The sequence below is a fragment of the Opisthocomus hoazin genome, chromosome 2, assembly GCF_030867145.1.
Source record: "Opisthocomus hoazin isolate bOpiHoa1 chromosome 2, bOpiHoa1.hap1, whole genome shotgun sequence".
In the NCBI taxonomy this organism is placed as follows: domain Eukaryota; kingdom Metazoa; phylum Chordata; class Aves; order Opisthocomiformes; family Opisthocomidae; genus Opisthocomus; species Opisthocomus hoazin.
The window spans coordinates 22,813,583-22,839,111 of record NC_134415.1 but is presented as its reverse complement, the minus strand read 5'-3'; the positions used below and the strand labels follow the sequence as shown (position 1 = coordinate 22,839,111).

The 25,529-nt window shown below is 37.3% G+C and overlaps 1 protein-coding gene across 1 annotated transcript in view; it reads left to right on the top strand.

The window, feature by feature from the left end:
- CAMKMT (calmodulin-lysine N-methyltransferase) overlaps positions 1 to 25,529 on the top strand; it is a 221,922-nt gene that overhangs the window by 167,085 nt on the left and 29,308 nt on the right. The window contains exons 4-7 of the mRNA XM_075412870.1: positions 9,124 to 9,184; positions 12,213 to 12,267; positions 13,319 to 13,382; positions 18,564 to 18,630. Of these exons, the coding sequence (XP_075268985.1) occupies positions 9,124 to 9,184; positions 12,213 to 12,267; positions 13,319 to 13,382; positions 18,564 to 18,630 (247 nt within the window). The remainder of the gene's footprint in view (positions 1 to 9,123; positions 9,185 to 12,212; positions 12,268 to 13,318; positions 13,383 to 18,563; positions 18,631 to 25,529) is intronic.

Sequence of the window (25,529 nt, the reverse complement as noted above, 5' to 3'; positions counted from 1 at the left end):
AAACAAAACAAAAAACCAAAGCAACCCAAAAACCCCATGAAAAAAACACAAAAAAAAACCCCAAACTAACAAGTTTCCTCACTTCATCTATAGAAATTAGGGTATTGGAATTGACTAGATAGAGATATAAGGCTACAGCTGAGATATGGTTGATTATACCTATAAGCTATTGTGAATACTGAAAAAAAGCAGTTATTTATTTGAACTATCCAACTATTTGTCTGGACATGATTCTTTAAAATCTTGCTTTCTGTATAGCTTTTTGTTTGTGAACCAAATAAATATTCATGCACTCAAATTTTATTGTTGCATATTTAAATGGAACAGTTCAAATATCATTGAATATTCTTTTTCTACACTTCACAGAAGAAGTGCTCATTTAAATCAGATATTATAAAAACCGGATGACTAATCCTAAATTCAGGTGTACTACCACTCAGGCTAGGCAGATTGCTAGTTGATCATGCTAAGATGCTCCCTTATCCATTATTGGATCTGAAAAAGAGGAGGATTAAGAATTATCTGACTTCTCAGTTAATGTGCAAATCATCTAAAAGCTCAGCTTAGAAAGGTCTTAGAAAGCCGAACAGCACTAAAATAGTAATAATGTCTTAAGAATTTTTAATAATGTAAATGTGCCATATCACATTTTTAGAGTGAAAATCGAGTTCTATGGTTTATATCTCAGGTGGTCTTTTATCTCTCTCTTCAGGTTTTTGTAATTATATATGAAAGTCCTATAACTATTTTTAATTAAAAAATTTTATTGCAGTTAGAAGTTGTCACTTGGGACAAACTCACACTGCTGAAACTTAGTGAAAAATTATGTTGCTTTCAGGCAATAGGAGAAAACAATTTGATAAGTATCTTTGGAAATGAGCATTAATATTAATCTATCTACTTTTAAGAAAACATGAGGGACGGAAAGTGTATCTCAAGAAATATTCTTGTATAATGTATGTACAATCTTGGGGGGGGCGGTCAGTGATGTTTACGTCTAGTATCTTTCTCTGCTCTTGGTTAAGGTGAAAAAAACCTTCATTAAAAAGACTGAAATGCTGTTTTTTCTATATTTTCAAGGGACAGGAGAGTCTGTGAACCAGAAGGTGACTCTTAATGTTCCATCTTTGCATTTTTAGGCTAGTTCTGCTGTTTGGTGTAGCAATATTTGTTTTATCATTTCTATCATTCCAATATGTATACTTGCCTTTCAAAATCTGTGAAAAGTATTTAAAAAGAAAAGAGAAAATGCTAGTATTTCAAAACCCTATTATAATGCATTTTCAAATATGTCAGACACATCTTTGTTAAAATTAAACCAAGGATTGGTTTTGAGCGAATAGCCCTATATCCTTACAGATGCTGTGGATGGATGCATCTAAGCTGCTTATTATATTGATGGGTTTTGCTGCTCTGCAGCAAATGAAAACAGGCAGCTGCTTCCTCCATCAAAGCAAAAAGCAGCCTGAGTTTTTATTAAACGAGTGTTCATTTCTTCTATTGCCAAAATTCTTACACAAAACAAAAGAGCAGTTTTAGCACATTATTGCTTAACTAGACATGAACAACTGACAGCAAGTGATAAGCCTGTCTGCTTTTCACAACTGGTAATCATTTTTGGAATAGATGTTTTAATATAGTTGAATATAAAATTTTGTAATTTACATCTACAATGGTACATAAATTTATAGTTCCATTTTTTTGCAGGAGAATGAAGGCTATAATCACAAAAGGTTTGTTCCAGTGTTGTTTAATTTTTAATAACTATTTGAAAACTAGGTAAAAAAATAACCACACAAACCACAATCAAATTTATTCATTTGAAAAAAGGGTGTTAAAGACAATCATACAAGTAGATTCATACAGTTTGCCGGTTTTTCTTGTGGAAGAGATGCGTACATTTACAGCTTTGTCTTGTTACTGTATTTCCACATCAGTTCCACCGAGCGTCTTAAGTTTGCGCTCTAAAAGAAATTTGCAGATTGCAGACCATCATGTTTCCCTCCTAGTCATGAATAATAATGAGAATGAAAGTGAGAGATACAGTGCTGAGGCCATTTTGCCTAGGCTGAAGATCTCAGCCGGTGCTTATACATGTTTTTCAATGATCTGAATATCATGAATTCCGCTTTAGATTGAGAGAGAGACAAGAGTTTCTACAAAATGTGTGTGCATAGGGGAAAATGGCGAGACGTGTTTCTCTTTATATCTTCTATTTCTTCTGGTATTCCTGTACCTTTTCAAACTCACTTATAGCATTCCTGCTGTGGAAAAGTAAGTGAGCCATTCCCTCTGCCTGAAATTACTCCTCTTCACTGGACTTAAAAGGTGGTTTGCCATGTGCAAACGTCAGGTGCAGTAAGACACGGGTGTAAGGTGCTACTGTAATGGCTGTTAAATACTTTTCTTTTTTCACACTGTGTGCATTTATTGCTGAAGTTGCTGACTTGCAAATACACTTGGGGTGTGTTTCAGAATGCAGAGCCTCAGATTAGACAACTGGATTTTCAAAACAGGTTAGTTCTTACGTTGCCACTTGAGGTGGCCAAAGGTGCAGAAGGGCACAGTACTCTGTAGCTGTTCTCCTTTTGCAAATCTGTTCTCAGATTAAATTTTGTAGGAAAATAGTTTTACAATTCCAGGCACACCATCTGCAACCCACTTGGTGAAGATGACCCCACTTTTATCTGCTTCTGCTGTAGGTGGGTGCAAACTGAAACTTGAGGATGCAAGTTTGAAAATAGGGGGTTTGTGTACTGCAAACAGGATGAAATAACAAGTTTTTTCAGTGTTTTTTTCCTCACTTAGCCATTCCCTCTATTTCTTCATTTTACTAAAGTGACCAGACTTGTCTTTAGATTATTATGAAAGTAATTTTCTATGGAAGGTTTCAACTCTTCTATGTATGCATTTTATGGCAGCTAAAAATTTGAATATTGGTGGTAATAGTGCCTTATTACATGTGTTTATGTTTTTTTAGATTCAGTACACCTTAGGTGGGATCTTAGGTAACCTGGATTACTGATTATCCTTTCACCTGTGTCACATTTTGCATGCTGTGTGAATAAGTGAATGAAAATAAAATCTTAGCTTGCTGACTATACTAAGCAACATTTTTATGATTGAATTGTATTGAAAAGGGGTTTGAGGTATGGAGTTTGAAGAAAGTTGGAAGCTAGAAGTATTTTTGAGAGCTATCCATGCAAACTAACTACAGCAATACAATTCACTACGAGCAGTCTTTACTCGAGCAATTACTCAAATGAGAACAACTACATTATGTGTTACTGGAAAGGTGTATTTGGCAGACATACAGTGTGTATCCACTTTGTACTTAGTCTTAATTGTGCTATTCATAATTCCATATTGTTTCTTTGAGTTGGAAGCAAATTTTAGTGCCCAGCTGACAGAAGGGCTCATAAGATTGGTTAGAGCCTCATTTTGAAATTTACTTCAAATTACTGTGCTGTTAAACCTTGATTTTTGACCTGCTCTCTTACTTCTCCAGGACGTCCAGCGGGTGTATCACGCTTCTTGCTGTGCACGGTGATGACAATCCACACAGAAACTAACCAGAATAAAATCATCAAACTTACTTTCCTTTGTGACTTGAATATAAGGCATAGTCAGTAGAAAACAAGGTTTCATACTGTAAAATCAGGATTGTAAAGATGCTACAGTAAGAGTGGGAGGACCTTATATTAAATTCCTAGAATTCCTTATATTAAATTCCTAGAATAGCCTGTTTGAGTAGTTATCTTAGTTTTGAGTACTTTCCATCCGCTCTACAGTCTTTGAGCAGAGGAGACAGGGAATAGTTGCCTGTCTGGATAGGTACTTAATTGAACACCTCTGCACAGTCCATTGTGGTGCCAACATTTTTTCTGCTCTCCACCAACAATATGTCTTGGTGTCAGGAATGATAAAAAATACCTTTCTTAGGGTCAGATAACAATTCATCATTGCTCAGTGCAATTGTTGGTACTTCTTTTGAGACATTATTCATCTCTGCCCATAATGCTTTCTTTCCTCTCGCTGTCATGAGTATTAAAGAAAATACGGTGATTTCATGTAGTTGAGAATCAGGACATAGTAGAAAAAAAGATCTTTTTGAGTATATTCAACTGGGGGAAATTACTGTCTTTTCAAACTTAAATTGTCTTTGAGGATTGAGATAGGATTTGTACAAAATTTACTGGAAACTTCAAAAGAATAGGAGGACTTAGTTTAGTAGTGCAAATAAAGGACAAAATTTGGATTTTGAGATCAGATGTCTGTACAAGTGGCCATGTGAAGTGCTAGGGAAAGGTGACAAAACTTTCCATTTGGTACTTCTGAATCTCCTAGCATGAGGGGAGCAGTGGTATGAGAGCTTTATACCTCCTACTCGGAGCTGCAAGGGACAGTTCACCTGTCACCCAGGGTGCCCCTTTGTGTCCTGTGTGTAGCATTGGCAGACAGTAGAGCAAAGTTCCACTAATCTTGCACTATCCCACTTAAAATAATCAGTAGCTACTGCAACTTCCTTGTCCCTATGGAGTAGTGCAGAGACATAATGGCTGCAATAAACAAATGTCTTTTTAAAAAGACACGTCCAAAATTCTGATTGCTCTGTACTGAGAATTTTCTAGTAACATGCTGTTCTTTAAACACTTCATATCAGATCTCAATATTTGTTATCCAAATGTGTCACTGCATTGTTTAAGATATGTGGTAAAAAGCCACAGAGGAGAAACAATTTTTTTTTTTTAATACTAGATAATCTATTTGTAGTAGAAAATTTTCTGTAATATCATACAGAAATAATCATCAGCATTTTTAGATTTGGTGCAGAAGAAACACATGTTTTGTGTTGCTTTGGACTAGTGGTGCTCCACCTGAAGGTTAAAACAAAAAATCCTCAAAACTCTGTCTACACATGATTTAGTCCACGTGGGGTGAAGGTTGCTTTAAAGAACTGTTGTGCCATGGCTAGTGCAGAAGCACCTGACACTTTGCATTAACAAGCACTGTGAGAGTAATAAAACCAACTTAATTTATGTGTTTTTAGCATTATTGAGATTTTTTTTTTTTTTAGTGTTTTTCCTCTATAGGGAAAGCTTGGGTATCTTTTTTGGTTACATCATACCTCAAGGTGTTAGGATGACTCAGGTTTTTTTCTTGGCCTTCCCGTAATTTCATTCTGTGTTTAAATACCTTAATCTGTCTCTGTCTCCTAGTTTGGTTCCTAATGTGCAAGACTGGGACAATACAAATTCGTTATGTCATCAAGTTCTTGTGAGGGAGACACCATTACTGTGGTGAGATTTTATGATATGCTGAGAAGTGCTATAGAAATGCCTGCATTTTGTATGTCTCTGCATCCACAGCATTTCTCCATCCATCATCATACTCTTTAGTGATGATGTTTTTCTACCCCTACTACTGTAATAAGTATCATGAAGCTGTCTGGAAGTAGACATCATCGCTCTTGTCGCACATTTGTAGTGGATCTCCCGCTCCATCCTGATGGTGAAAGGATACCTGCCAAGAGTTGAAACTCAGGCAGGCATTGCTCTGTGAGCACTGTCTCTCTCCCGTGTCTTCAGACAAGCCAAATCACAGCCCTTCTTGAGGCTCTCCTTTAAACACCAACACAACTTAATTTTTTTTTTTGTTTTAACAGAGATTCCAATGTTTTCTGGCTGCTTTTCTCTGTTTTCACTTTGTAGTTATCAATGTGATAAAGAGTTTTAAGACCCCCAGCAAATGTCGCAAAATATTTATTTCTGCAAAAAGAAACTCTTGTTTCGCTCTGTTTCCTTGAACAGGGAGATTTTTAGCCCCTCTGTGTAGGACTTGTGGTATATTTATAGCCGTTTAAATACAAGCACCATTTGGGGACCTTTTGATATTCTTTTGCCTATACATGTGTAAATAATTGACTATCATATGTAAGTAATTGTGCATGCAGATAGGTACCCGTCCAATGTTATGTTTTTATAACCAAATTCATAATGCAAAATGAGAATAATTTTATTTTAAATATGACATATGAAATATGAACTATCACAGGAGACTTAATCCATATCCATATGTATGCATTTGCAGGAAACAAATTATGCTTTTCACAACCTAGTGTTAGTTTTTAACTCACAGGAATTGCTGCGTTTCTACATTACAGCTGTAGGTTTTCTAACAGAAGCAGAACTTGCAACTTAAAAATGTAGGTCATTGTGTTGGTGAATGTAGGTCAGAATGAAGGGGAAGAAGACAGAATGCAAACTCCTCCACATAGATCTTTAATCTTATCCCTGTTTTGAAGGTAAAGAGGCTTACCTACCTGTTCAAGCACGAGAAGCTTTTCCTTCTACTAAAATTAACACAGGTATTCTGGCTTCTTGGCTTAGCTGGAAGCACTGTGTGCTTCCACGCTTCAGACCTGTGTTTGTGAAAGACCTCCTGACTCCCTGCTTCTTTAGCTGCCAGCCGCTTATATCCTCACGGAGGTGATCCTTCCTTCCCCATGGGGGAAGGGAGCGGGGAGGAGACGTGTGTGTGCATCGCTAGCATCTGCCTAAAGCAGAGCATTGTCTTTCCAAAGGTGCTTTACCCTTCTGTCAGCACAGAGCTATCTGACACACCTGTGGTTCCAGCTGGTATCAACATTGTAATGGTAGCAGGGGAAAGAACGGTGACCCCTCATAAAAGATTTAGTGACACCACTCAAAGTGCCCTTTCAGCAATAACTGTAGAAAAGTGAGAGACGTTTGACTGAGGGTACTGAAAACTCAGGTGTTGAAGGATGTTGCTACAACTGACAAGTATTTTTAAAACTCGCTCAGGCTAAAGGTTTGCTATAAAAGGGTTTAGCTTTTTTGTGTTTGTGGGTGTGAGAGTTTTTTTTGTAATGTGAGATAAAAGTATTATAAATGGTATTAAATTAGCCATGACTTCACTAAATATTAGAAAAGCACTTTTATTGCTTGAGTATACACCAGTCACTGCAAACTCCAACATTCTTTATATTACACACTAAAATATTTAAACAGTTATTATATTTATTGCAATGTCTGTCATTTTAGCATATTTCAGTGCTCAAAAGCATTGAAATGCTCAAAAGGGAGATGGAAATTCCCGTACAATTCTTGGTGTATATTTCACTGAAGAATGGGTAGTTGTGTGTGAATTTTTTATTTTAACCCTTAGCAAGTCTAAGTAAAATAGCACATTTGCCAACACCTCATCAGCCAAAACTGTCAGAACAAATACCAACATTGCTTTAGTGTTTTAATCATACATATGAATTGTCACTGTATTTTTTTTTTACCTTTAAGATCTTTGTCATACAAAAATTATATGTGAAGTTTTGGCCAAATCCTGTCTAGGCTTTTGCTTGATCTGCATGTAGACAGCACATTTATAACTTTCATTATTTATCATTATGAGTGAGTAAGGGTAGTTCAGAATACTTACTGGATGGGTAGGAAGAATTATGTATTTGATGATTACAATCAGGCTCCAAGTGATTTAAAAGGAAGACAGTTTTTCTCTCAAACTTCTGCTTCTATTAAATATGTTGTGATGTTTTTAAGGTCTTGAGAATAAAAAATTATTAAAAATGGTCTAAAGTATGCACATACATAGTAAGCTGCATGGAATTCAGTTTACCTGTCTAGAAATACCTAAAGGATGCTCCGACATGTCTGTTTTTAAGTTTACTGAAGCCGTTGAAGTGTCTGTAGTTAATATTCTTAAATTTCTGTCACGTTAATTCATAATTCTGTGTGTTGTGGGGGGAGGCTGACCCTGGCTTTTACCTGTGGCTAGACATGTAAGCGTGTTTTTCCATTGCTAAGCAACAACAGGTGGAAAAGGCATACAACTGTGATTTGGCCGCGTATGCCTTTGGTTCATCCTCCCTTAACTCTGTGAATCTAACTCAAGTGCCTGAATACAAGTCTGTTTTCCCCAGGCTCCCTCCAGCAATGGAGTCTGGTGCCTGCAGGAAAGCACATAAGCCAGACAGGGTCTGGGCTGCCCTCTGCATGCCCATGGCAGGGTCTGGGCTGCCCCCTCTGTGGCAGCAGCACTTCAGTTAGATGCTCCAGCAAGGTGGGAAACTGGTCGGACAAAATAAGGAGTTTCGTGAGTGAATAGTGTTGAAGGGGTAAATTTGCATGGATGCCTCCAAGTAGTTGCCAAGGTTGACAATGACCAGTATAAGCTTTATGATGGAAGCTCATAAAGTCATGAATAATACAGATCAGGTGAAAAAAGCGTAATTGCATCTGTCTCTTCCCATACAAGAACTAGAGGACCTCAGATGAAAACAACAGGGAGGCAAGTACAAAACAAGAGAGAGGAGATGTTTCTTTATACAGCATGGTAAAATTGTGGCACTCCCTGCCACGGGACGTTGCAGCTACGGAAAGTTCACCACGGTCCACAGAACAACTAGAAAAGTCCTTTGGTGACTATTAAACAGAACTTATCACTTTATCTCCTCTGCTCCTCAGGAACTTTTTGAGGCGCAATTAGAAATCATGCTGTGTTACTGCCCTAGTCCTGTATTTGTCCTTAGTGTGTGTTGCTGGTCACAGTCCCTTACAGCCAGAGTGATGCCTGAGCTAACAAAACCTAAGAGAAAAGGAGTGAAATAAAAAGAAACTGGGAAGAAATGACATGACTGTAGAGGACATCTAATGAAAATGGAGGGGGCTCCTGTCCGCTGTTAGAAACAGGCTATAAGGCAAGGTGGGCCTCCCATCTGGGCTGTTACAAACAGTTTGATCTTCATGTCAATGCCCAAATGTCAGAAGTTTCATAGAATTACATTTTATATAACTGTTAAAGCCTTGACAATTGTATGTATACATATATGTGTATGTTTATGTGTGTGTGCGCATGTATCTATAAATTTCTAATCATTAGTCAGGATGAAATCTATGAAAATACTGAGTTCCGATGCTTAAATCAGAAGTCTTCCATTAGAAGTCTTATTTGTTTCTTTATTCCATGGTATTATGGTTAATTTAGAAAATGAAGCAGTTGGTAGAGGTCTGCAAATAGTAATATGTATTCAGATATTATTTTAGACAAAAAACAATCTGTGCTAAAAAGGTGAATATCTTTGTTTTACAGGTCTCTGGCCATCTGAAGAAGTGCTGGCTTACTACTGCCTAAAGCACAATGAAATATTCAGGTACATAGTTAAACATAAAAAGATATTTCCCAATCTGTTATTTTTATTGTATCTGCATGGTAAAGATTGCTATGATTGAAGTCTTCAGATTAAATTTAAAATGTTCAAGGTGAAAGCATGTTGCTCTTAACAAAGAATTCTGAGCTGCCTTTGGGTACTAATATTGCACAGCAAGCTTTCTGCTATATGTCAAAGACTTTTGATTTCCACTCAAGGCGTTTTATTTCACTTTGATTTTTGGGAAACAAAAGTGAAGCTCCAATCGATCAGTACTGATTGTGAAGGTCAGAAAAAATAAAAGACATTCTTTAAACTGACATCTGTTGCAAAAGCAAGCAAAATATTACCTGATAAAATACATAGTAATCACTGCATATAGCGATGGAGGAATTTGCACCTGTATTTAAATGTTGAGAAACGATTTGGAGACATCCTGCGCTTTTATTTGTTTCTGGTTTTTCACATTTTCTAAACTTGTAGAAGTCAGCTATCAAGGCTCCAATAGGAACACCTAAAAATAAAATCCATCCTGCATCCTCTCTCTTTCCCCTTGAGGATACAGAGCTTTGCACTTGGAAATCCTTGAAGTTTCATTGTCCAGGGGCTGAATGGGGTGCAAGAAAAGCCATTATAACAATGCATTTGGAGGCATAAATTGTGTTCTGAGTGAGGGTGCAAGGCTAATACCGAGTAAACCATCTTGGAGTATACAAAATCCCTCAGTCTGTGTACATACGGTCTTGGTAAAATAGGGAAGACCAAGCTATAAGTCCCTGCCCCTTGTACTGAGGCTGAAAGCGCATCAGCTGTGAGCTGATTCCTGCAGCTTGCTCAGACTCCTGTCTGAAATGAGAGACCTGGCACCAAAGCATGCCCTGGTTCGTAAAGCCTCATTTCTACGCCCTCTGCCGCCTCCGGAATGGAGCCCAGCGCGCTGGAGGAGGCAGCCAACACCCCTCACCTGGCAGCCGCTGCTCCGTCCTCCCAGTTCAGCTGGGCACTGCGTCCTCCGCCTGTTGCTGCGGTGGTGGTGTCCCTGTAGCACTTTGCCGCCCAGCCCCGTGCCGTGGCTCGTACGCTCTGCTTGCTCTCAGAGGCTCTCCACAGCAAACCTCCCCGTGCTGCTCACCGAAAGGGTGTTTTCCTAGTTCGGGTATGCAAGCCTGGGTACTCGGAGGCACCGGTCAGACTTCCATGGAGGAAATGGGCAGTTTCACATCCTGATTACTCAGGATTATGCCCTCTCAGGAGTATGCTCAGTGTAGAGTTTCTGACTTTAATTCTCATTTATAAGTGTCGCTACATGTTGCCTGAGGGATGGATATGATTTTAAAAATTTGCTAGTAACGGAACTTTGCACTGAAATAAATTACTTATATGCAGAAATATGTATGTGTATATATGGTAAGTATATGCACGTGTATCATGTACATACAAATTTGGTTCAAAATGCACTAAAACCCCCATACTAGATACTTTCTGTGTTTATTTGAATAAGCATGACTCTTATAAAGGATGAAGTGCCTTGTAAATCTTATACATATATAAAGCGATATTTATATACTTTTAATATATATGACGTATATGATTTAGAAAAAGAAAGACTTATATGAGGAAAACCATATAATCATTCCATTTAAATCACAAACTGCAAATTTCCCACATCTGTTTTATGGTCTCATTGGGTTTATGTGCAGCTTGTTCCTCCGAACTAGGTCCGTCTTTTGTCTCATTTTCATTGAATAGGACAACTAGACTTTTTTCAAATAAAATTTGTGGAGTTGAAGAGAAATAAACAGACAGCAAGCATTAGTATACAGTCATACAGCCTAGTCCGCTGGCCTCAGTGAACAAAATATCAGCATCTGTATCCTGATACTGATATGGCATCCTAGATGCTTTTCCTGAATATCAGTGTCGAGTGAGTGGGGAGGTAATAGTTTCACATAGAAATATATTTTCAAATGGCGGTATTTTAGGGGAGAAGAAAAGGTGCACCAAATCAAAAAAAAAAAAAAAAAAATCTGTTTAGCTGAAATTCCATTTTCTTCCTGTCAAAAATGTCTCAATGGGGACGTTTCTGCCAGCTGTAACAGTTGCCGCAGATTGAGCTATAAAGCAGCATGTTCCTAAACTGGGGCTCTGCCTTGCCCCAGACGCCGCTTTACGCGGTTTCGGCGCGGGGTCGGCCTCCCTCCCTCTCCCCTCCTGGGGCAGGCCATGGCTCCGGAGGACATTCTTTGTGGCTCCCCCTGCGAGCTCCCATCCGGCACGCTCTCTGTGCCAAATTATATTTCACATGCACGTCTTAATAACGGCGCAGTATGGTCTAAGCTAAAAGCAGCCTTTTAGACCATGTGTTCAACCCTCCGCTCAGGCTCAGTTTGGGCTCTTGACACTAACTTCGTTCAGTTTTCTGTGGCTTCACTGTTTGCTGTTCCCATCGTTGTTCATAACAGCATTGTTTGTAGGTCACTTGCCGTTTTAAGTGCTAATTGAAGGATCGGATTTCTTCATGTGCAATTGTTTTGTGGTATATGGCTTGTTTTAAAACTTCTCTCTTTTTAATAGAAAAAGGCTTTTAAGGCATAACTATATGGAGAGATATATAAATAATATTAATTTCCCCATTTACTTCTCTAACTGTTTTTGCAAGAATGAATGTGGATTAACATTGTTATCCTTTCCTAACAATTATCTTTCGCTACTCTAGCTAGTTTAGTTCTAAAAGACAGAGCCATTGACAAGGGAAAAAAGGGAACCTTCTCAGATTTTTCAGCTCAGCGGTGGTAATGTTGCACTGAACACTAATGAGGGAACCCCCACTGATTTGCCTGCTTTGTGACTTTTCTATTTCATAATTATTTTTAAAACGCAAAACGACATGAGGTAGCCTAGTCATGTCTCTACAACTTCCTGGTAGCTCAGTTCTTACTGCAGATGGCAATTTGTTCTTGTAACATATATGTCTCTCTGACCATTTTCATCTGATTTGTATGGGTTCTACCATTTCCTTTCTCTCTTTCAGGGACCTTGCTGTGTGTGAGCTAGGGGGTGGCATGACATGCTTGGCTGGGCTCATGGTAGGTCTTTTCTCAATTCCAATCCCATTCAGAGGAAGAAACAAAAGGAAAAATGTTCCAGTGCCTCCAACTGCTGGGTCAGAGAACTGTCAACAGCCTCAGCTGCGGTCAAGCTGCAGAGTCTTGAGAGACCTTCTAGATTGACTTGCTTTCGTATCATATTGATTTTATGGTTGCCTCGATGAGCAGAAACATTTTACCTCCGTGTAGTCAATATCTCTTGTTGTGACATTCCAGGCCACGTACGGTCTGTCTTTCATTGCCATAGCCGAAGCATTTTTTTTTTTCAGATTATAGTCCCATTTGCTAAGATACAGGAATAGCCTGGCGAATCACAGTTGGAGCACCATGATATAGCTGCTAATGTTTTGCCTGCATTATTACACCAACAAACATGATCCAGAGCTCTCAGTAATTAGATTCTTTTGAATTAGATTGGCCATTCAGGAGAGTCGTTCACCATTCTCTGGGTTCTGAGTCATGTATTCAGGAGATATTATGTAGCAGTGCAGTGCATTAGACAAGTTTTTATGTCTCTACAAATAAAAGCATATTGTTACACTGATTGGCATTTGACAAACCTGTCGCTCTTATACAATGTGTCGAGGTTACAGCCCAATGTGCGAGCATGTCAAAGCTCACAAAAAAATTACCCTTACAAAGCCATCTGCCTGCAATGCAAAGTTATATGAAGGGCATCAGGCAGTCAGACAGAAGCAAGCTGAAAGGCAGAGTGACAGCCTTGTATGATGGCTCTACTAGATAAACAGAAGCCCGCAAATGAAAGCCTCTCAGAATACCATCATCCGCTGTCACAATGCAATTACGGAACAGAATGATAGCAAGATAGAGGCTCCCGCAAATGGAATGATAAAAGTATTGACTGATTTGATTGAATGATTAAAATAATGCAGACATAAAATGAAAAAAGATTGAAGATTGTTACAGAGAAATAGGTGAGGAAGCATGATACTGAAGGCTTGTCACTCCTGTCTTCACTTCCACACAGACAAGCATATTTGCTCATTGTTTGCTGTGCTCTTTTTTTCAGGTTGCTATTTCTGCAGATGTCAAAGAAGTTCTGTTAACTGATGGAAATGAAAAGGCCATCAAAAGTATCCTTATTCAGATAGAAAACTGGTTTGTTGTGCTCGTTCCTTTTTACTGGCTGAGTAACAATCGATATAAAGACAGACAGCATGGGGTATATTAAGAAAAAGTCCCCACATAAGTAATTAAAAATTAGATGCAGAATATCTTGAACAGAGCTACAGCTTCCCCAACAATAAATGCCTCATTTTCTTCTTTAATTAAAAATGCAAATGCTGGTGTAGAGCAAGTACAGTAGTAAATATTTGTCTTATGGTTGAGTACTGAAAGATGCCTTGTGTGTATGCTGCATGTTACGGGAGGTGTAGCAGTGAATCAAATCGTTAGCTCCCCTTCACAGATTCGTTTTGCAGAAGAACTAGATTTTTTTTCTTTATACTCTCAGATGCTAGCCTCTTAAAACATAGCCAGTATTTGTATATTGTCGTAGCTTTTCCGGTGTATATTGAAATGCGCGGTTTCATTGTTGCTGCTAAGTTATAACTGCCTACAAATTACCCATTTAGTGTGCCTAATCAATTATCAATTTATCATTATTTCTCTTGATGTAAGATTGCGAAACTCCTCTGTCCCTTGTAGAAAGTATTTTATTATATTTCTTATATTAGAATAAATTGCTATTATGCCCTTCTAATACGAACACATAGTTCAGAAAATTGAACTGTACTTTGGCTAAGCGAGAGAATGAGTGAGCATAATTTGTGGCCACATTAAATATCAGCACAGAACAAGAACAGATATATACAGTGAATACTAATAGCCCTTAGAAATTGAGAGGAAAAAAAGGAAGATATCTATTTGCTTTTGTTCCTTGGTAATCTTTCCATTTGCATTTTAAGGCAGCCTAGTTTCTCAGATTTTGGCCACTGCAGTATCAGAATTATTTAGATTTCAGTTTTGTATGTATTTGAGAGCTAACAAAATAAGTACTTCGTGGAAAAAATAAGTTAAGCTAATCTGTCATTTTAAAAAAGTGCGGGTGGGTATGACTGTTAAAACAGGAGACATTGCAGTGCAATAATGTTAGCTACTGCCTTTAAAAAGGTTTTCTCAGAGGTAACTGAGGTAACTGTAGTTGCTTACAACACTTGAACAATTTTATGGAAAAAACAGCCAGTCCTAGATCATATCTTTTAAAACTTGGAGGAAGCCTTATAGAAGTCTCCTGTTTTTTGAAAATGCGAGATCTCAGTTATGTTCCAGGAATTCTTATTTTGTTAAATTCTAGTTTGTTATATTCATGTCTTGAGGAGGAAGTATTCATTATTCTGTGTGTTTTAATCAGCATCGCCCCTTCCAATCTTTCTTCTATGTCATTATGAAGATAAAAAATGTGGGAAAAAAAAATGTTTCTAAAGTAGCCTAACAAAATGAACTGGTCTTTTATAGGAGGCATAGGTATTGAACAAAAGGTCATTTTGCCCACAGAGAGCTTCAGGTGAGCTCAGTAATCGTCAAGTCAGCAAATATCTTGCATAGCAGATTCCATAAACATACCTAAACTTTTTTGATATTTAGAAGTCTTCTGTAGAAAGGACAAGGCAAGTGCTAGAAGTATTCACTCAGTCTTTGAAATTAAACAAATTAAAGTACTTTTATTCCTGAAAAAGTTGCTGCTAATGTCCTCTAATTAGCACAATTTAGTTTTTCACAATATATTTTAGAAATATCTTTTAATTCCAAAAGTCTTACAAGAAGTCTTCATCTGTATTCACTCAGTGAATCCCTTTCAGGGAAGCAATTGGTGGAAGGCTCTAACAGGAATTTATTTTTCTTTTTTAACATTTGGTGCTCTGAAGGCTCAGCATTCAAAGTGCTTTTATTGTGTTGGATTTTACAATGGGCTTAATATTAGCAGGGTGCCAAAGTGCAGTGGACTAAGAACTTTACAGTGTAGGTGGAATGTATTCTTAAAAGTGCATGTAATAAAATTTATGTTGCGTTTTATGTGTTTTATGGACTTCAGTAGTAATTTTATGATCTATCTTACCATAATATTCTTTTGCATTCTTTTCTATAGTGACTAACTACAACAGAAGTTTAGACTAAATTTAGGTCTGTTTCAGCCACACCAGACTCACTGAAATCAGTAAGAATTTTTAGTGTAATTGGAAATAGTACTTGGCTCCAAGTGCCACAGAGTGCAAATTATGTATTTCTGCTAATTTTTATTATTGCTGATGGTATTTTTTAATTGTTTAGCATACCGAATTAAATTAATGTGGGATAAAACACTGTTTTCTTTTCTAGATTCTGCTCTTCAGGAATAGTTAATGCCTAGTATTATGCTTTTTATGTAGGTATTATAGATTAAAATAATCTTGTTTAAAAATTACTGTTTACATCTTCCCTTTAAATTTCTGAGGAAGCTTAAATTACATGCCAGTCATACTATAATATCCAAAAATTACTTTCCAAAAAGTAAAAGTGGTTGTCAACAAAAAAGAAAAAAAATCACTGTCAGAAGCCAGGAAATCACCAAGCAAGCCTGCTAATTATTCTTAATGGGCAAGATGAGCACATTAAGAAACAAATGAATACATCAGTGAAATGTAATTGAAAATCGACCTGGCAATAGTGCATTGCATCTGAGAATCTGCCTTTATATTATTATCATCATCATAATTATTGTTGTTTTTATTGTTGTTATCGCTATCCAGTGAGCGTAACTAACAGCTTTGCTTTGTGAAGTCTCAAGCTTTGGAGGATTTGATTTTTCTTTCAATTTTTGACATTCTTCATGTTATTCTCCATTTCATAGTGCCACATGAAGTATTCACTATGTATGTTTTCTGTATCTATATTTGGATACATTATTGAAATGTTACAACTTAAACATACTTGTAAATGGTTTTGTTTCAAATAATCTGTGTGATTTTAACCATTTCACTGTGAAATACGTAGGTAGATTTTATATTAATCAGTAGTCTTATGCATGAGGTTTATGGAGGTTTTTTAAAAGATTATTATGATTTGAGTTACTAGTCCATTTAAAAGACTTCACTCTTACTCCTTTTGCTTATTGTGGGCAGATATTAATTGATTAACAGAACATATATACTGCAAAATCAATGAAAAAAAGACAATTTTATTGCTTTTGCAGCTTTGTTTAAAACTGTTGTTGATTTAGTATGTTTTATCTAAGTTCTTTCAGAATAATTTAAATAAATTATTAAAAATAAAAATATAGATATTTCAAGTGAATAATTAAGATACGCATAGGCAAAGTTATCAGATTCATCCCCCTTTGTAATTTTGGGTGATAATGCATTCAGAGACAAATTTTCTAACTTAGGTAATATCTATGACATAGTCAGTCATGAACATCAAATTGTATTTCCCCAGAACACTGGAAGCATCTATATTCGGTTCAACCTGACCAAATCCACGGATGAGGTTAATTTTTAGTAAAAATGGTCTCCTATTTCAGAGAGGCTGTGTACCTTCTGCCTTAGCTCTGTTTCACATCATGCACTAGTGACTTGAACTACGGTCTGAAAGCATCAATAATACAAAACATTGTTGCAGTGCACTATAATGGCCATTAAAATATAGTGTATGGATCTTTCAACAGTCCTGGGAAATTTAGGTTAGAAAGGTCATGTTCAGCCTGAATGCCTGAAGGCATGGGCTCATAAATTATTTAAAAAAGCTAGTGTTTACATGTTTACAACAATTATTAATAGTTTTGCTCAGCTATATAATTTAAGTGCAGTGTAGCTAATTTATCAACAGTGTTACTTCTGCCTCTACTTAAAAATAGCATGTTTTGCTCATGGAATTATTTATGCTTTTGTTTTGCTTCACAGGTGTAGACCATTCATTACTACTTCTCATTGCATATTGTGGAAAAGATTTAAAAGGCACATCCAAACTACAGAGATTTGTTTAATCGTTTTCTGTCATTCCATTTCTAGTTTTTGGCTTCACAAAATATCAGTTCTCTTTTCTTTTACATTGTTTGGATAGAGGCTTTCCTAAAATAACTTTTTTTTAATTAGGCAACTGTGTTAGGAAGGCCAATTATGCGATCTCAGCAAAGAAAATAAAAAGTTACATCAGTGATATTTTAAATTAGCCTGACACCAGTGTTCAATTTTCTTGTAAGAGCACTTGCAAAGAATTCAACATATTTTGCACAGCTAGAAACATCCTCCCAATTAGCATCAGATTTCCTGTACCTTTAAATAAGGAAAAGAGATCCTTGACATCTTTACCAAAAATGTCCGTTTAAGATAATTTTTTATGTTTGAGAGTGAATCATTCAAGTACGTGTGGATTCACACTGGATGACCTTTAGTATTCTCGTAGTTTTCAGTTACTTGCTGCACCTTTACCTTCCAATGTCTTGTCACTAACCACAAACGACTGGTTATGAAGGTTACCTTGGTAGGCATAGATGACTGGGCACAGCTTCCCTTGAAACTTTTCATTGACGGCCCTCACTTTGGCCTGCCTGAATGGCCACCCAAATTTGTGACCTGATCTTCCAAACTGAAAGAAGGTGAGACTTGAGGCTGAAGCATAGAGACACGAGGCTGAGGCACTGTTGTGGTGCCTACAGGGAAGAAAAGGCATTTATTGCTTTGTACTATCTTTTATGGTGGTTCCAAACCATTCTTAAGAAAGCAAATGGACTAGAAACTCCCTTGCCTATGGGTTAAGGTGCTCCCGTTGTGTGTTGGGTTTCACCCAGACACAGCCAGGAACAAAGGTTTGCTCCTTGTGGCCAGACAGATACTCAAAACCTGTAAGGCTCCAAAATCTCAGCACTGTGATCTAGTGATACAGTTGAAAGCGGCACAAACTAAACTGGACATGAAGTGACAGTGCTAAAAAATTTCTCTTCACCATGGTTGTAATTCTTTTATTTGTAAACAGTATTTGCCTTTAAATGTGTAGAACGTATGGGAAGCCTTTTTCAGTTCCCTCTGTAGCTGCAGGGCTAGCAATTCCTTGAATGAAACAGTGAATAGGGGTAGGCAACAAGAGCAAGCTGCTGCGTGGATATATGGCTGACGTGCTGGAGTAACAACGTACTTCTGAAAAAAGACTTATTCCCAGCACAGATTAAAGAAGACCAAACAGATAAAAGACATTATGAAGGTGTTAGTGGAGAGGAGTACTTTTTATTATTTTTATTACTGCTCTAGTTTTGTAGATAATTCTTAATGATTGTGCTACAGATGTAAGTGAGATCATCACAAGGAACCAAAACGCAGGAGTATTTAAGGCTAAGAAGGTGTCAAGCTGGTAAGTTTCTACCAAACTGTTTTACTGATTCTTGCATGTAATTGTGTATTTAATGTAAGTGTGAAATGTATGCAAAGTGTGAAAGTGTGACCTATGTTACTGATGCTAACACAGATGTATATGCAATATAAGTAGGTAAGTGATACAAGACAGAAATTTGGAAGTATTAAAAAAATTTTAATTGCTTTTTAACATAGGAAATACAGTATGATTAATCTTGGTAAAATAACCTCGCTTGGCTTTTTATGGTTTTTTAACACACATTAGGTCTCTTCAAGCTGTGGTTTAGCACATGGTTGAAATTTGGCTGTTTCAGAGTCAGCTTTATCCGTTGTACAGAATAGGAGGCTTGGAATGAAGATACCTAAATCACTGGCAGGTTTAATTTTAAAAAACTCTGAGAATTCAGGGTGGCAACAGATCCCGTTTGCCCCTGAGGTAGATGGTGTCAGAGCATCCGTGGGAGATTTTTGGTCATTCTGCCTGCAGTGAGTATCGTGTTGTTGCTGCGAGGACAGATGGGGAGCATGGGAGTCAGGCACAGCATGCTTCTCTCATTGACTATGTACGGAGGCGCAGGGCACACCCAGCCTGTTTCTCATAGTGCATCAGCTCTGCTGCCTCAGAGTTAGCCCCAGAGGCATGCTCTGGAGGGTGAGCGTTGTGGAGGTTCAGAGAATTTGGTTTCAGATTGTTTCCAGAGCCCTTCCTGACCCACCCTGTAATAGGTGGTGCCACTGAGGTTAGCTGTTTAACTATCTGTTTCATTGAGGCATCTCCAGGTACAGTAAGGACTGGAAGCAGCTGAAAATTTGAAGTGTGTTCATCTCTTGTAGTATTTTAGAAGTAAATTGTTAAGTCCTTCATATTCATGGCATAGGTGAAGAATTAGAAATGCTGCCTAAGAGCAAGCAGTGCACTTTTATTTGTGTGTCTAAATCTTCTCTTTTTTTGATGATTCTCATTCCAGAGGGCTCTCAGTCCTCAAAGTGACAAAAGTAAAGCTGAAAACGGGCTGAGAAACGCAAGCTGTTACAGCAGAATAAGCTTATTAACGTAGAGGGTTAAACCCATACGATTTTAATGGCTATCATTCAAGTCATTTATCCCTATGCTTATGTAGCCATTCTGTGTAGAGAAGTTCTTTTAAGTGAGCGCTTAGGGTTAGAAAAATTCTGTCTTCATTAAGGTATATGTGCATATAACTTAGAGACATATCTCTGCATCCGAAGAAGTGCCTGCCAAGCAGCCGAAGGCCACGCGGGTCCCAGGAGTGGTCTTTCAGGTTCCATGTGCTGAATGCTTCTCGTGAGCAGCCTCAGACGCTCATCCCTGCTGAGGAGAGGCTATGTGGTACGTCCGTCCAGAAGCTTAGATTTTGTAGATTTCCGATTGCCATCTATTTTGTATGGGATTTCGGATTTCATCCCTTGTCAAGACTTCAAACCTGGTCTTTTAGATATCAATCAAAGGCACATTTTCTACCCTGTCCTCATTTACATTTATCTAATGCTTAAGGTCATTTGTGATCATTTGAGTGTATTTCAGCATATGGAATCAGTGAATAATAGATTTCAGCCTCACGCTGTGAAGAAAGATTGTGTTTTTACAAGACATGATGTTGTTTACTGGGTGTTAATAATCACTAATTAATAAACATATCTAGACATCATAAAATGTTGCATTTCAAGGAGTAAAAATGTCAAGTGTTTAACTTCTTGAGTGCAATAGTATTTGGGGCCTTATTTGCATAAATAAAATAATTAAATTATAAGATAAAGTGAAGTACTGTATCAAAACATAAGGCTCATTATAATAAACACATAATTTGATTTTTTCGTTCTACATTCTTAAGGCTTTTACAGACTTGTTGTAACAGTGTAAAGTTTTATAAAACAAGTATTCAAATGACTCTCTCATTGCCAAAATAATGATCATCTTGCATTTCTCTATCTTATACACATTAGTAGTTGATTTCTCCTGTCAAAATTAAGGTTATGCTTTGGTTAGTTATTTGAGAAGTGCTAATGGACAGATCAGTCCTTCAGATTCAGCAATGATGTATGACGAAGGCAGTAACAAAGTTATTTGATCACTTCTCAAAAGCCTTGAAGAACCTAAAAGGCTGATGTAAAATCTGAAATACTACGGTAATCCTGATTCACTTTTCTTACAACTGAAAACCTTAGTTATATAATGATAAAGGTAGGGAAAAAAACCACAAGAAAATGTTGTGTTTTGTAGGGAAGAATGCAACACTGTCATGCAAAGTGACGTTAGGTGACTTCTTTTATGCTGATCAGATCTTGCAGGCAAATGAATACAGTGATGTATTTAAGTGACTTACTGCAACATTGGTTTAATCTAGAGAAGACATATTCCTCACTGTGACATATCATTTAAGCGGTGTCCAGTCTTGCAACTTTGCACAGTGTCCAGTGCAAAGTTAAAAGATTCTTTCCATATAAAAGATATTTCAAAACAGACCCTGCTCACTGCACCTTCATCTCATGTTGGGATCTTGTATTTTTTTCCTTGCACGTGGAGCAGAAATTATCAGTATGAGAATCAGTTTGTGACTGTTCCAGAAATTTAAGTCTTGACTTGGAAAATACGCCAAAAGATGTATGGCGCAAAAAGGAAAAATCCAGTATCAGCCAAGAGAAGTTCGATTAGGACAACCTGCCATACATGTATTTATTTACATTTATACAAAATGGAGTAAATGAACACTTATCTCGCTCTCTGCCAACTCTTGATTATTGTTTAAAAGTACAGTAATGTAAGCCAAACTGGCAGTTTGTCATATTATGTTCTATAATGTAATAATAGATATTTAGTAAACAGTTTACTTCAGCAGTGGATATACAATTCTATTTTATTTTTAGCTTCCATAAGTAAGTTCAGAATTTCTTGCTTACGCTTACTGAAAACTGGTACAGTAATGCCACCAAGTTACTAATAATGACTTGCCATAGTCAGGTGAGTTATTAATACCATGTATTGGTTTGACAATTTTACTATTTTCACAGGTCAAAAATTATCAATGAATCACGTTGTTTACCCTGTAACTTAGCATAGGAGTTGTCCTGATAGCAGTCTTTGTACCATCAACTGTTGCTGGCTTGATATGCATGATATCACTGTTTTGAACATGTCCATCAACGGTTAAATTAGCAATAACAAAGTCAAATAATCTCTGCTCTTTTTCTTCTCTTTATTTTAATGTGGAAATCTTCCTGAAGCAGGGGTTTGGGTGGTAGAATTTAGAAAAATTTTTGTTACTACAAATGCCATGATGGAAAAGCTTTATCAAAGAGGGAGGCTTGCAGTAGATTCTAAAGGTTAACAGACTCTGTCTGCCTTACCCACCAGGGAATTTGTTCTTCCGTCGGATTCCTTTGTCTGAGAAGACTGAATCTGTTAAGAATAAAATTTGTATGCTCATTGCTGGTATGGAACCTGTGAGTTTTAGCTGTGGACATGTCTACTGTTTTGCTAAGAGTTGCCTCAGAGAAGTCACATTCCACATAAGAGTGTAAACAAGTACCTATAATATCAGGTCAGTGAGAGACATGCTTGTGGTGTGATGCACCCTTGGATTTGATTAATAATAATGCATCATACACTCTTTGATGATTCTAATTCTGTAGTCAACATTAGAACCCCAATCAAGAATGTACAACCATGTGACCAAAAGTGACAATTCCTTCTCCTGAAAGGTTAACAGATAGGTTATAATCTTATATGAGATTTTAGTGTTCCTTACAAATGTGATAAATTTACAAGTTTTCAGAATTAAACCTAAAAAGAAAAAAAATCTTAAGACTAAATGGCATCCAGTATAATAGTGGATAAGGTCTCAACAACAGAGCACTGAACTATATCATCGTGATTCCATTCTTATATTAATTACCTCTTTTGCTGTAACTGTCAACGTGTTAATATTTTACCTTACTGCAGTGTTCTTCAAATATGCCGGCTTTCTAACCTTCCTGATTTCAACTGGTCATGTAACAGGTTCCATCAGTGTGGGACGGCCCAAAAGACTCTCTCTCTCTGTTTTCAGTCGTCAAAGTGACCTGACTGTTACTAACTTCAAACTTTTTGAAAACATATTTATTGAACTTGTTATGTTTGTCAGCTTAAGAACCCTAAAGGAAACCCTGTCTTCCAACTGCTTTTCCAGTTTCCTCATGTAACGCTCTTGCATGACAGCATCTATTGGCAAGGAGGAAGCTGCCAAAAGGAACGTTTCCTGCTCTTTGGTTAGAAAGCAAAAGCTCCTGGTTCCTGCTCTCTTAATTTGATCACTTTATGTACGTGTGGGAAGAAACAATGAAGGGTCTGTCTGTTCATGCCCATTGTGGATTTGCAGCTCTCTGTCACAGAAAAATCAACTCAGGTGGAAACGATTCCATACTTCTGATCATACTTGTCCTGCTCTATATCTTTTCCAGTTTCAATCTACTCGTTTTCAGATGAGAGTGATCAGCACTGCATTCAAAGTGTGCACAAATGATAGATATATGTGGTGGAATAATTATGCTTTCTGTTCCTCTTCTAAAAATGCCCAACAGTGATCTGCTTTTTTGACTGCAGTTAAACACTGAGCTGATATTTTCATGACACTGTCTGTCACAATGTCAGGAGCTTTCCAGTGATGGTCAGTTTGGCAACCTTCATTTTCTTTATCAAGCCAGAATTATTTTTCCTCCTGTGCACTTTGCATTTATCCACAGTGAATTTCATCTGTCATTGTCCAATTACCCAGTTTCATCTTTCTGCAATTCTTCACAGTCTACTCTTTTCCTTACTATCTTGAATAACTTCTTAACATCAGCAAACTTTGCCACCTCAGCACTCATCTCTTGTAAGCATGTTGAATAGAACAGGTCCCAGGGGAACTCCAATTATTATCTCCCTCCATTGTGAGAACTGACCATTTACTACTACCCTGTTCCCTATGTTTTGTTCTGTTATTTAGCCATGCCAGGACTCTTCTCCACTGGCTATCTACTTTCCTTAAGTGTTGTTGGTGAAGGTCTTTGCCAATAGCCCTTTGGAATCAGAAGCAGCCTGTGTTACCCAGATGACCCTTATCCGAATACTTGTCGACACCTTTGAAGAGGTCATGGTTTATAAAGCAGAACATCTTTTACAGAAGACATATCAATAAAGGCTTCTGTGGAGAAGTTGTCTTCAGTTTCTTCTACAGTGAACACTGATGCCAAGAACTGATTTCACCTCTCTGAAATGTTGTTAGCTTCTGTGAGTGCTCATCCTATATCCTGATTATCAGCTGGCAGGAAGATTTAGAACAAAAGAAAGAGTACACTCATTTCTGGCCTGCCTAATTTTATTATTATATTTAATTTTCCGAGTTCGTGATCCTTTCCTCATTTGGGTGCGATTTCAGCTTTTGGAGGAATGACAGCTTGTTTCCAACAGCCTTCTTTACCGTTTGGCCATACCAGCTGACTTTCACCAACTTCCAAGCCTCTCCTATTTGTGTATTTCACCCAGTTGTGTTGACTTAATAAAGCTGCAATTTATTTTGAATTGCATTGCAGTTTTTTCTGTCTTCTTTATGTGACCAGGTGAAAATATGTACAGAGAAAAATGGAAAAGTTAGCAAGCTTTGTAGGGAAATTTCTATGTGTTTGGAAGAACAGGGAGAAAAACTAGGTGCTAGCAAAAAGTGTAGCATTGCATTATTTTAAATAATTCTTGCTCAAATCCTTAGCTATTTTATGATGGACTCCCCTTAGCTTAAAAAAAATTCTTTTGGTAAAACTGTTCCTCTGTTGGACTGGACAGAAGGACTAGGTGGAGACCACTGATATGAGAAAACGTACATCTTTCTTCCCAAGGCTTTACAGGAAAATGTCCATGAGATGTTAGAATTTAAGATTCTTTGTTTTATTCCTATGATCTTTTGTGTATCTATCTTTTTAGCCAACTTTTACATTGTTTCCTGGTTCACGTTGTTACCACTGTACCTTTGTCTACCCTTCCTTGTCTACCTTGGCTCTACTTTAATAGGCAGCCATCAAGCACATTTTCCACACTTTCAGTAGGCTCTCTCCTTCACAGGCGCTCTTAGCTAATCTTTGCCACAGGCCCAGGAAAGTTGGGACAAACTTTAAATTTTGACAAAACAATGCTTACAGTGTTATCTTTGTTTATTTCATGAATATTCAGTTAGTGTTCAGTTACTCAAATGTGAACCAAGTATACTGAAAATGAATGGGGTTCAGGAAAGAGGCAGAAGAGTCAATCAGTGTCTGGAAATGAGAGAGTTAAAGAGCTCTGTTTACTTAACTTGTCAAAGAAATGACTTGATTGTCAAATGAATTGATTTTGATCTGAAAGTCTCATGTGGGGGAAAAAAATCTTTAATAGAAGATCACTCTTTAATCTAGATTACAAGTACCTAACAAGATGTAGAAATTGAAGCTAGACAAATTCAGTCTAGAAAAAATGAGATTTGACAGAGAGAACGATAATACATTAGAACATCTTTCTATGGAAAGTGGTAGTTTCTTAAGCAGTGAATGTGTTTAAGTCAAGTTGGATATCTGTCTGAAACATGCGTATTAAATTTCCTGAGATATATGGGCTTGATACGGAAATTTGAAATCCTGGATGTTTGTTGTGGTCCCACCTGCACTCTGAATTTAAGTGCCCGTGAGTTACATCTTCTCTACAGTTTTTAATTTTTTCTCCCATTCAGTCCTTCTGGACCTGCCTGGTTCACTTCACATTCTTTCTTTTTTCTTCTTGTTCCTTTGATTATCCTTCCCATATTCATGGATATACTATTTTCCATAGGGCAAGAAACTGTCTTCCATCATATTTTTACACAAAATGAGCTTTCGCAAAGCTTTCATTCGCTG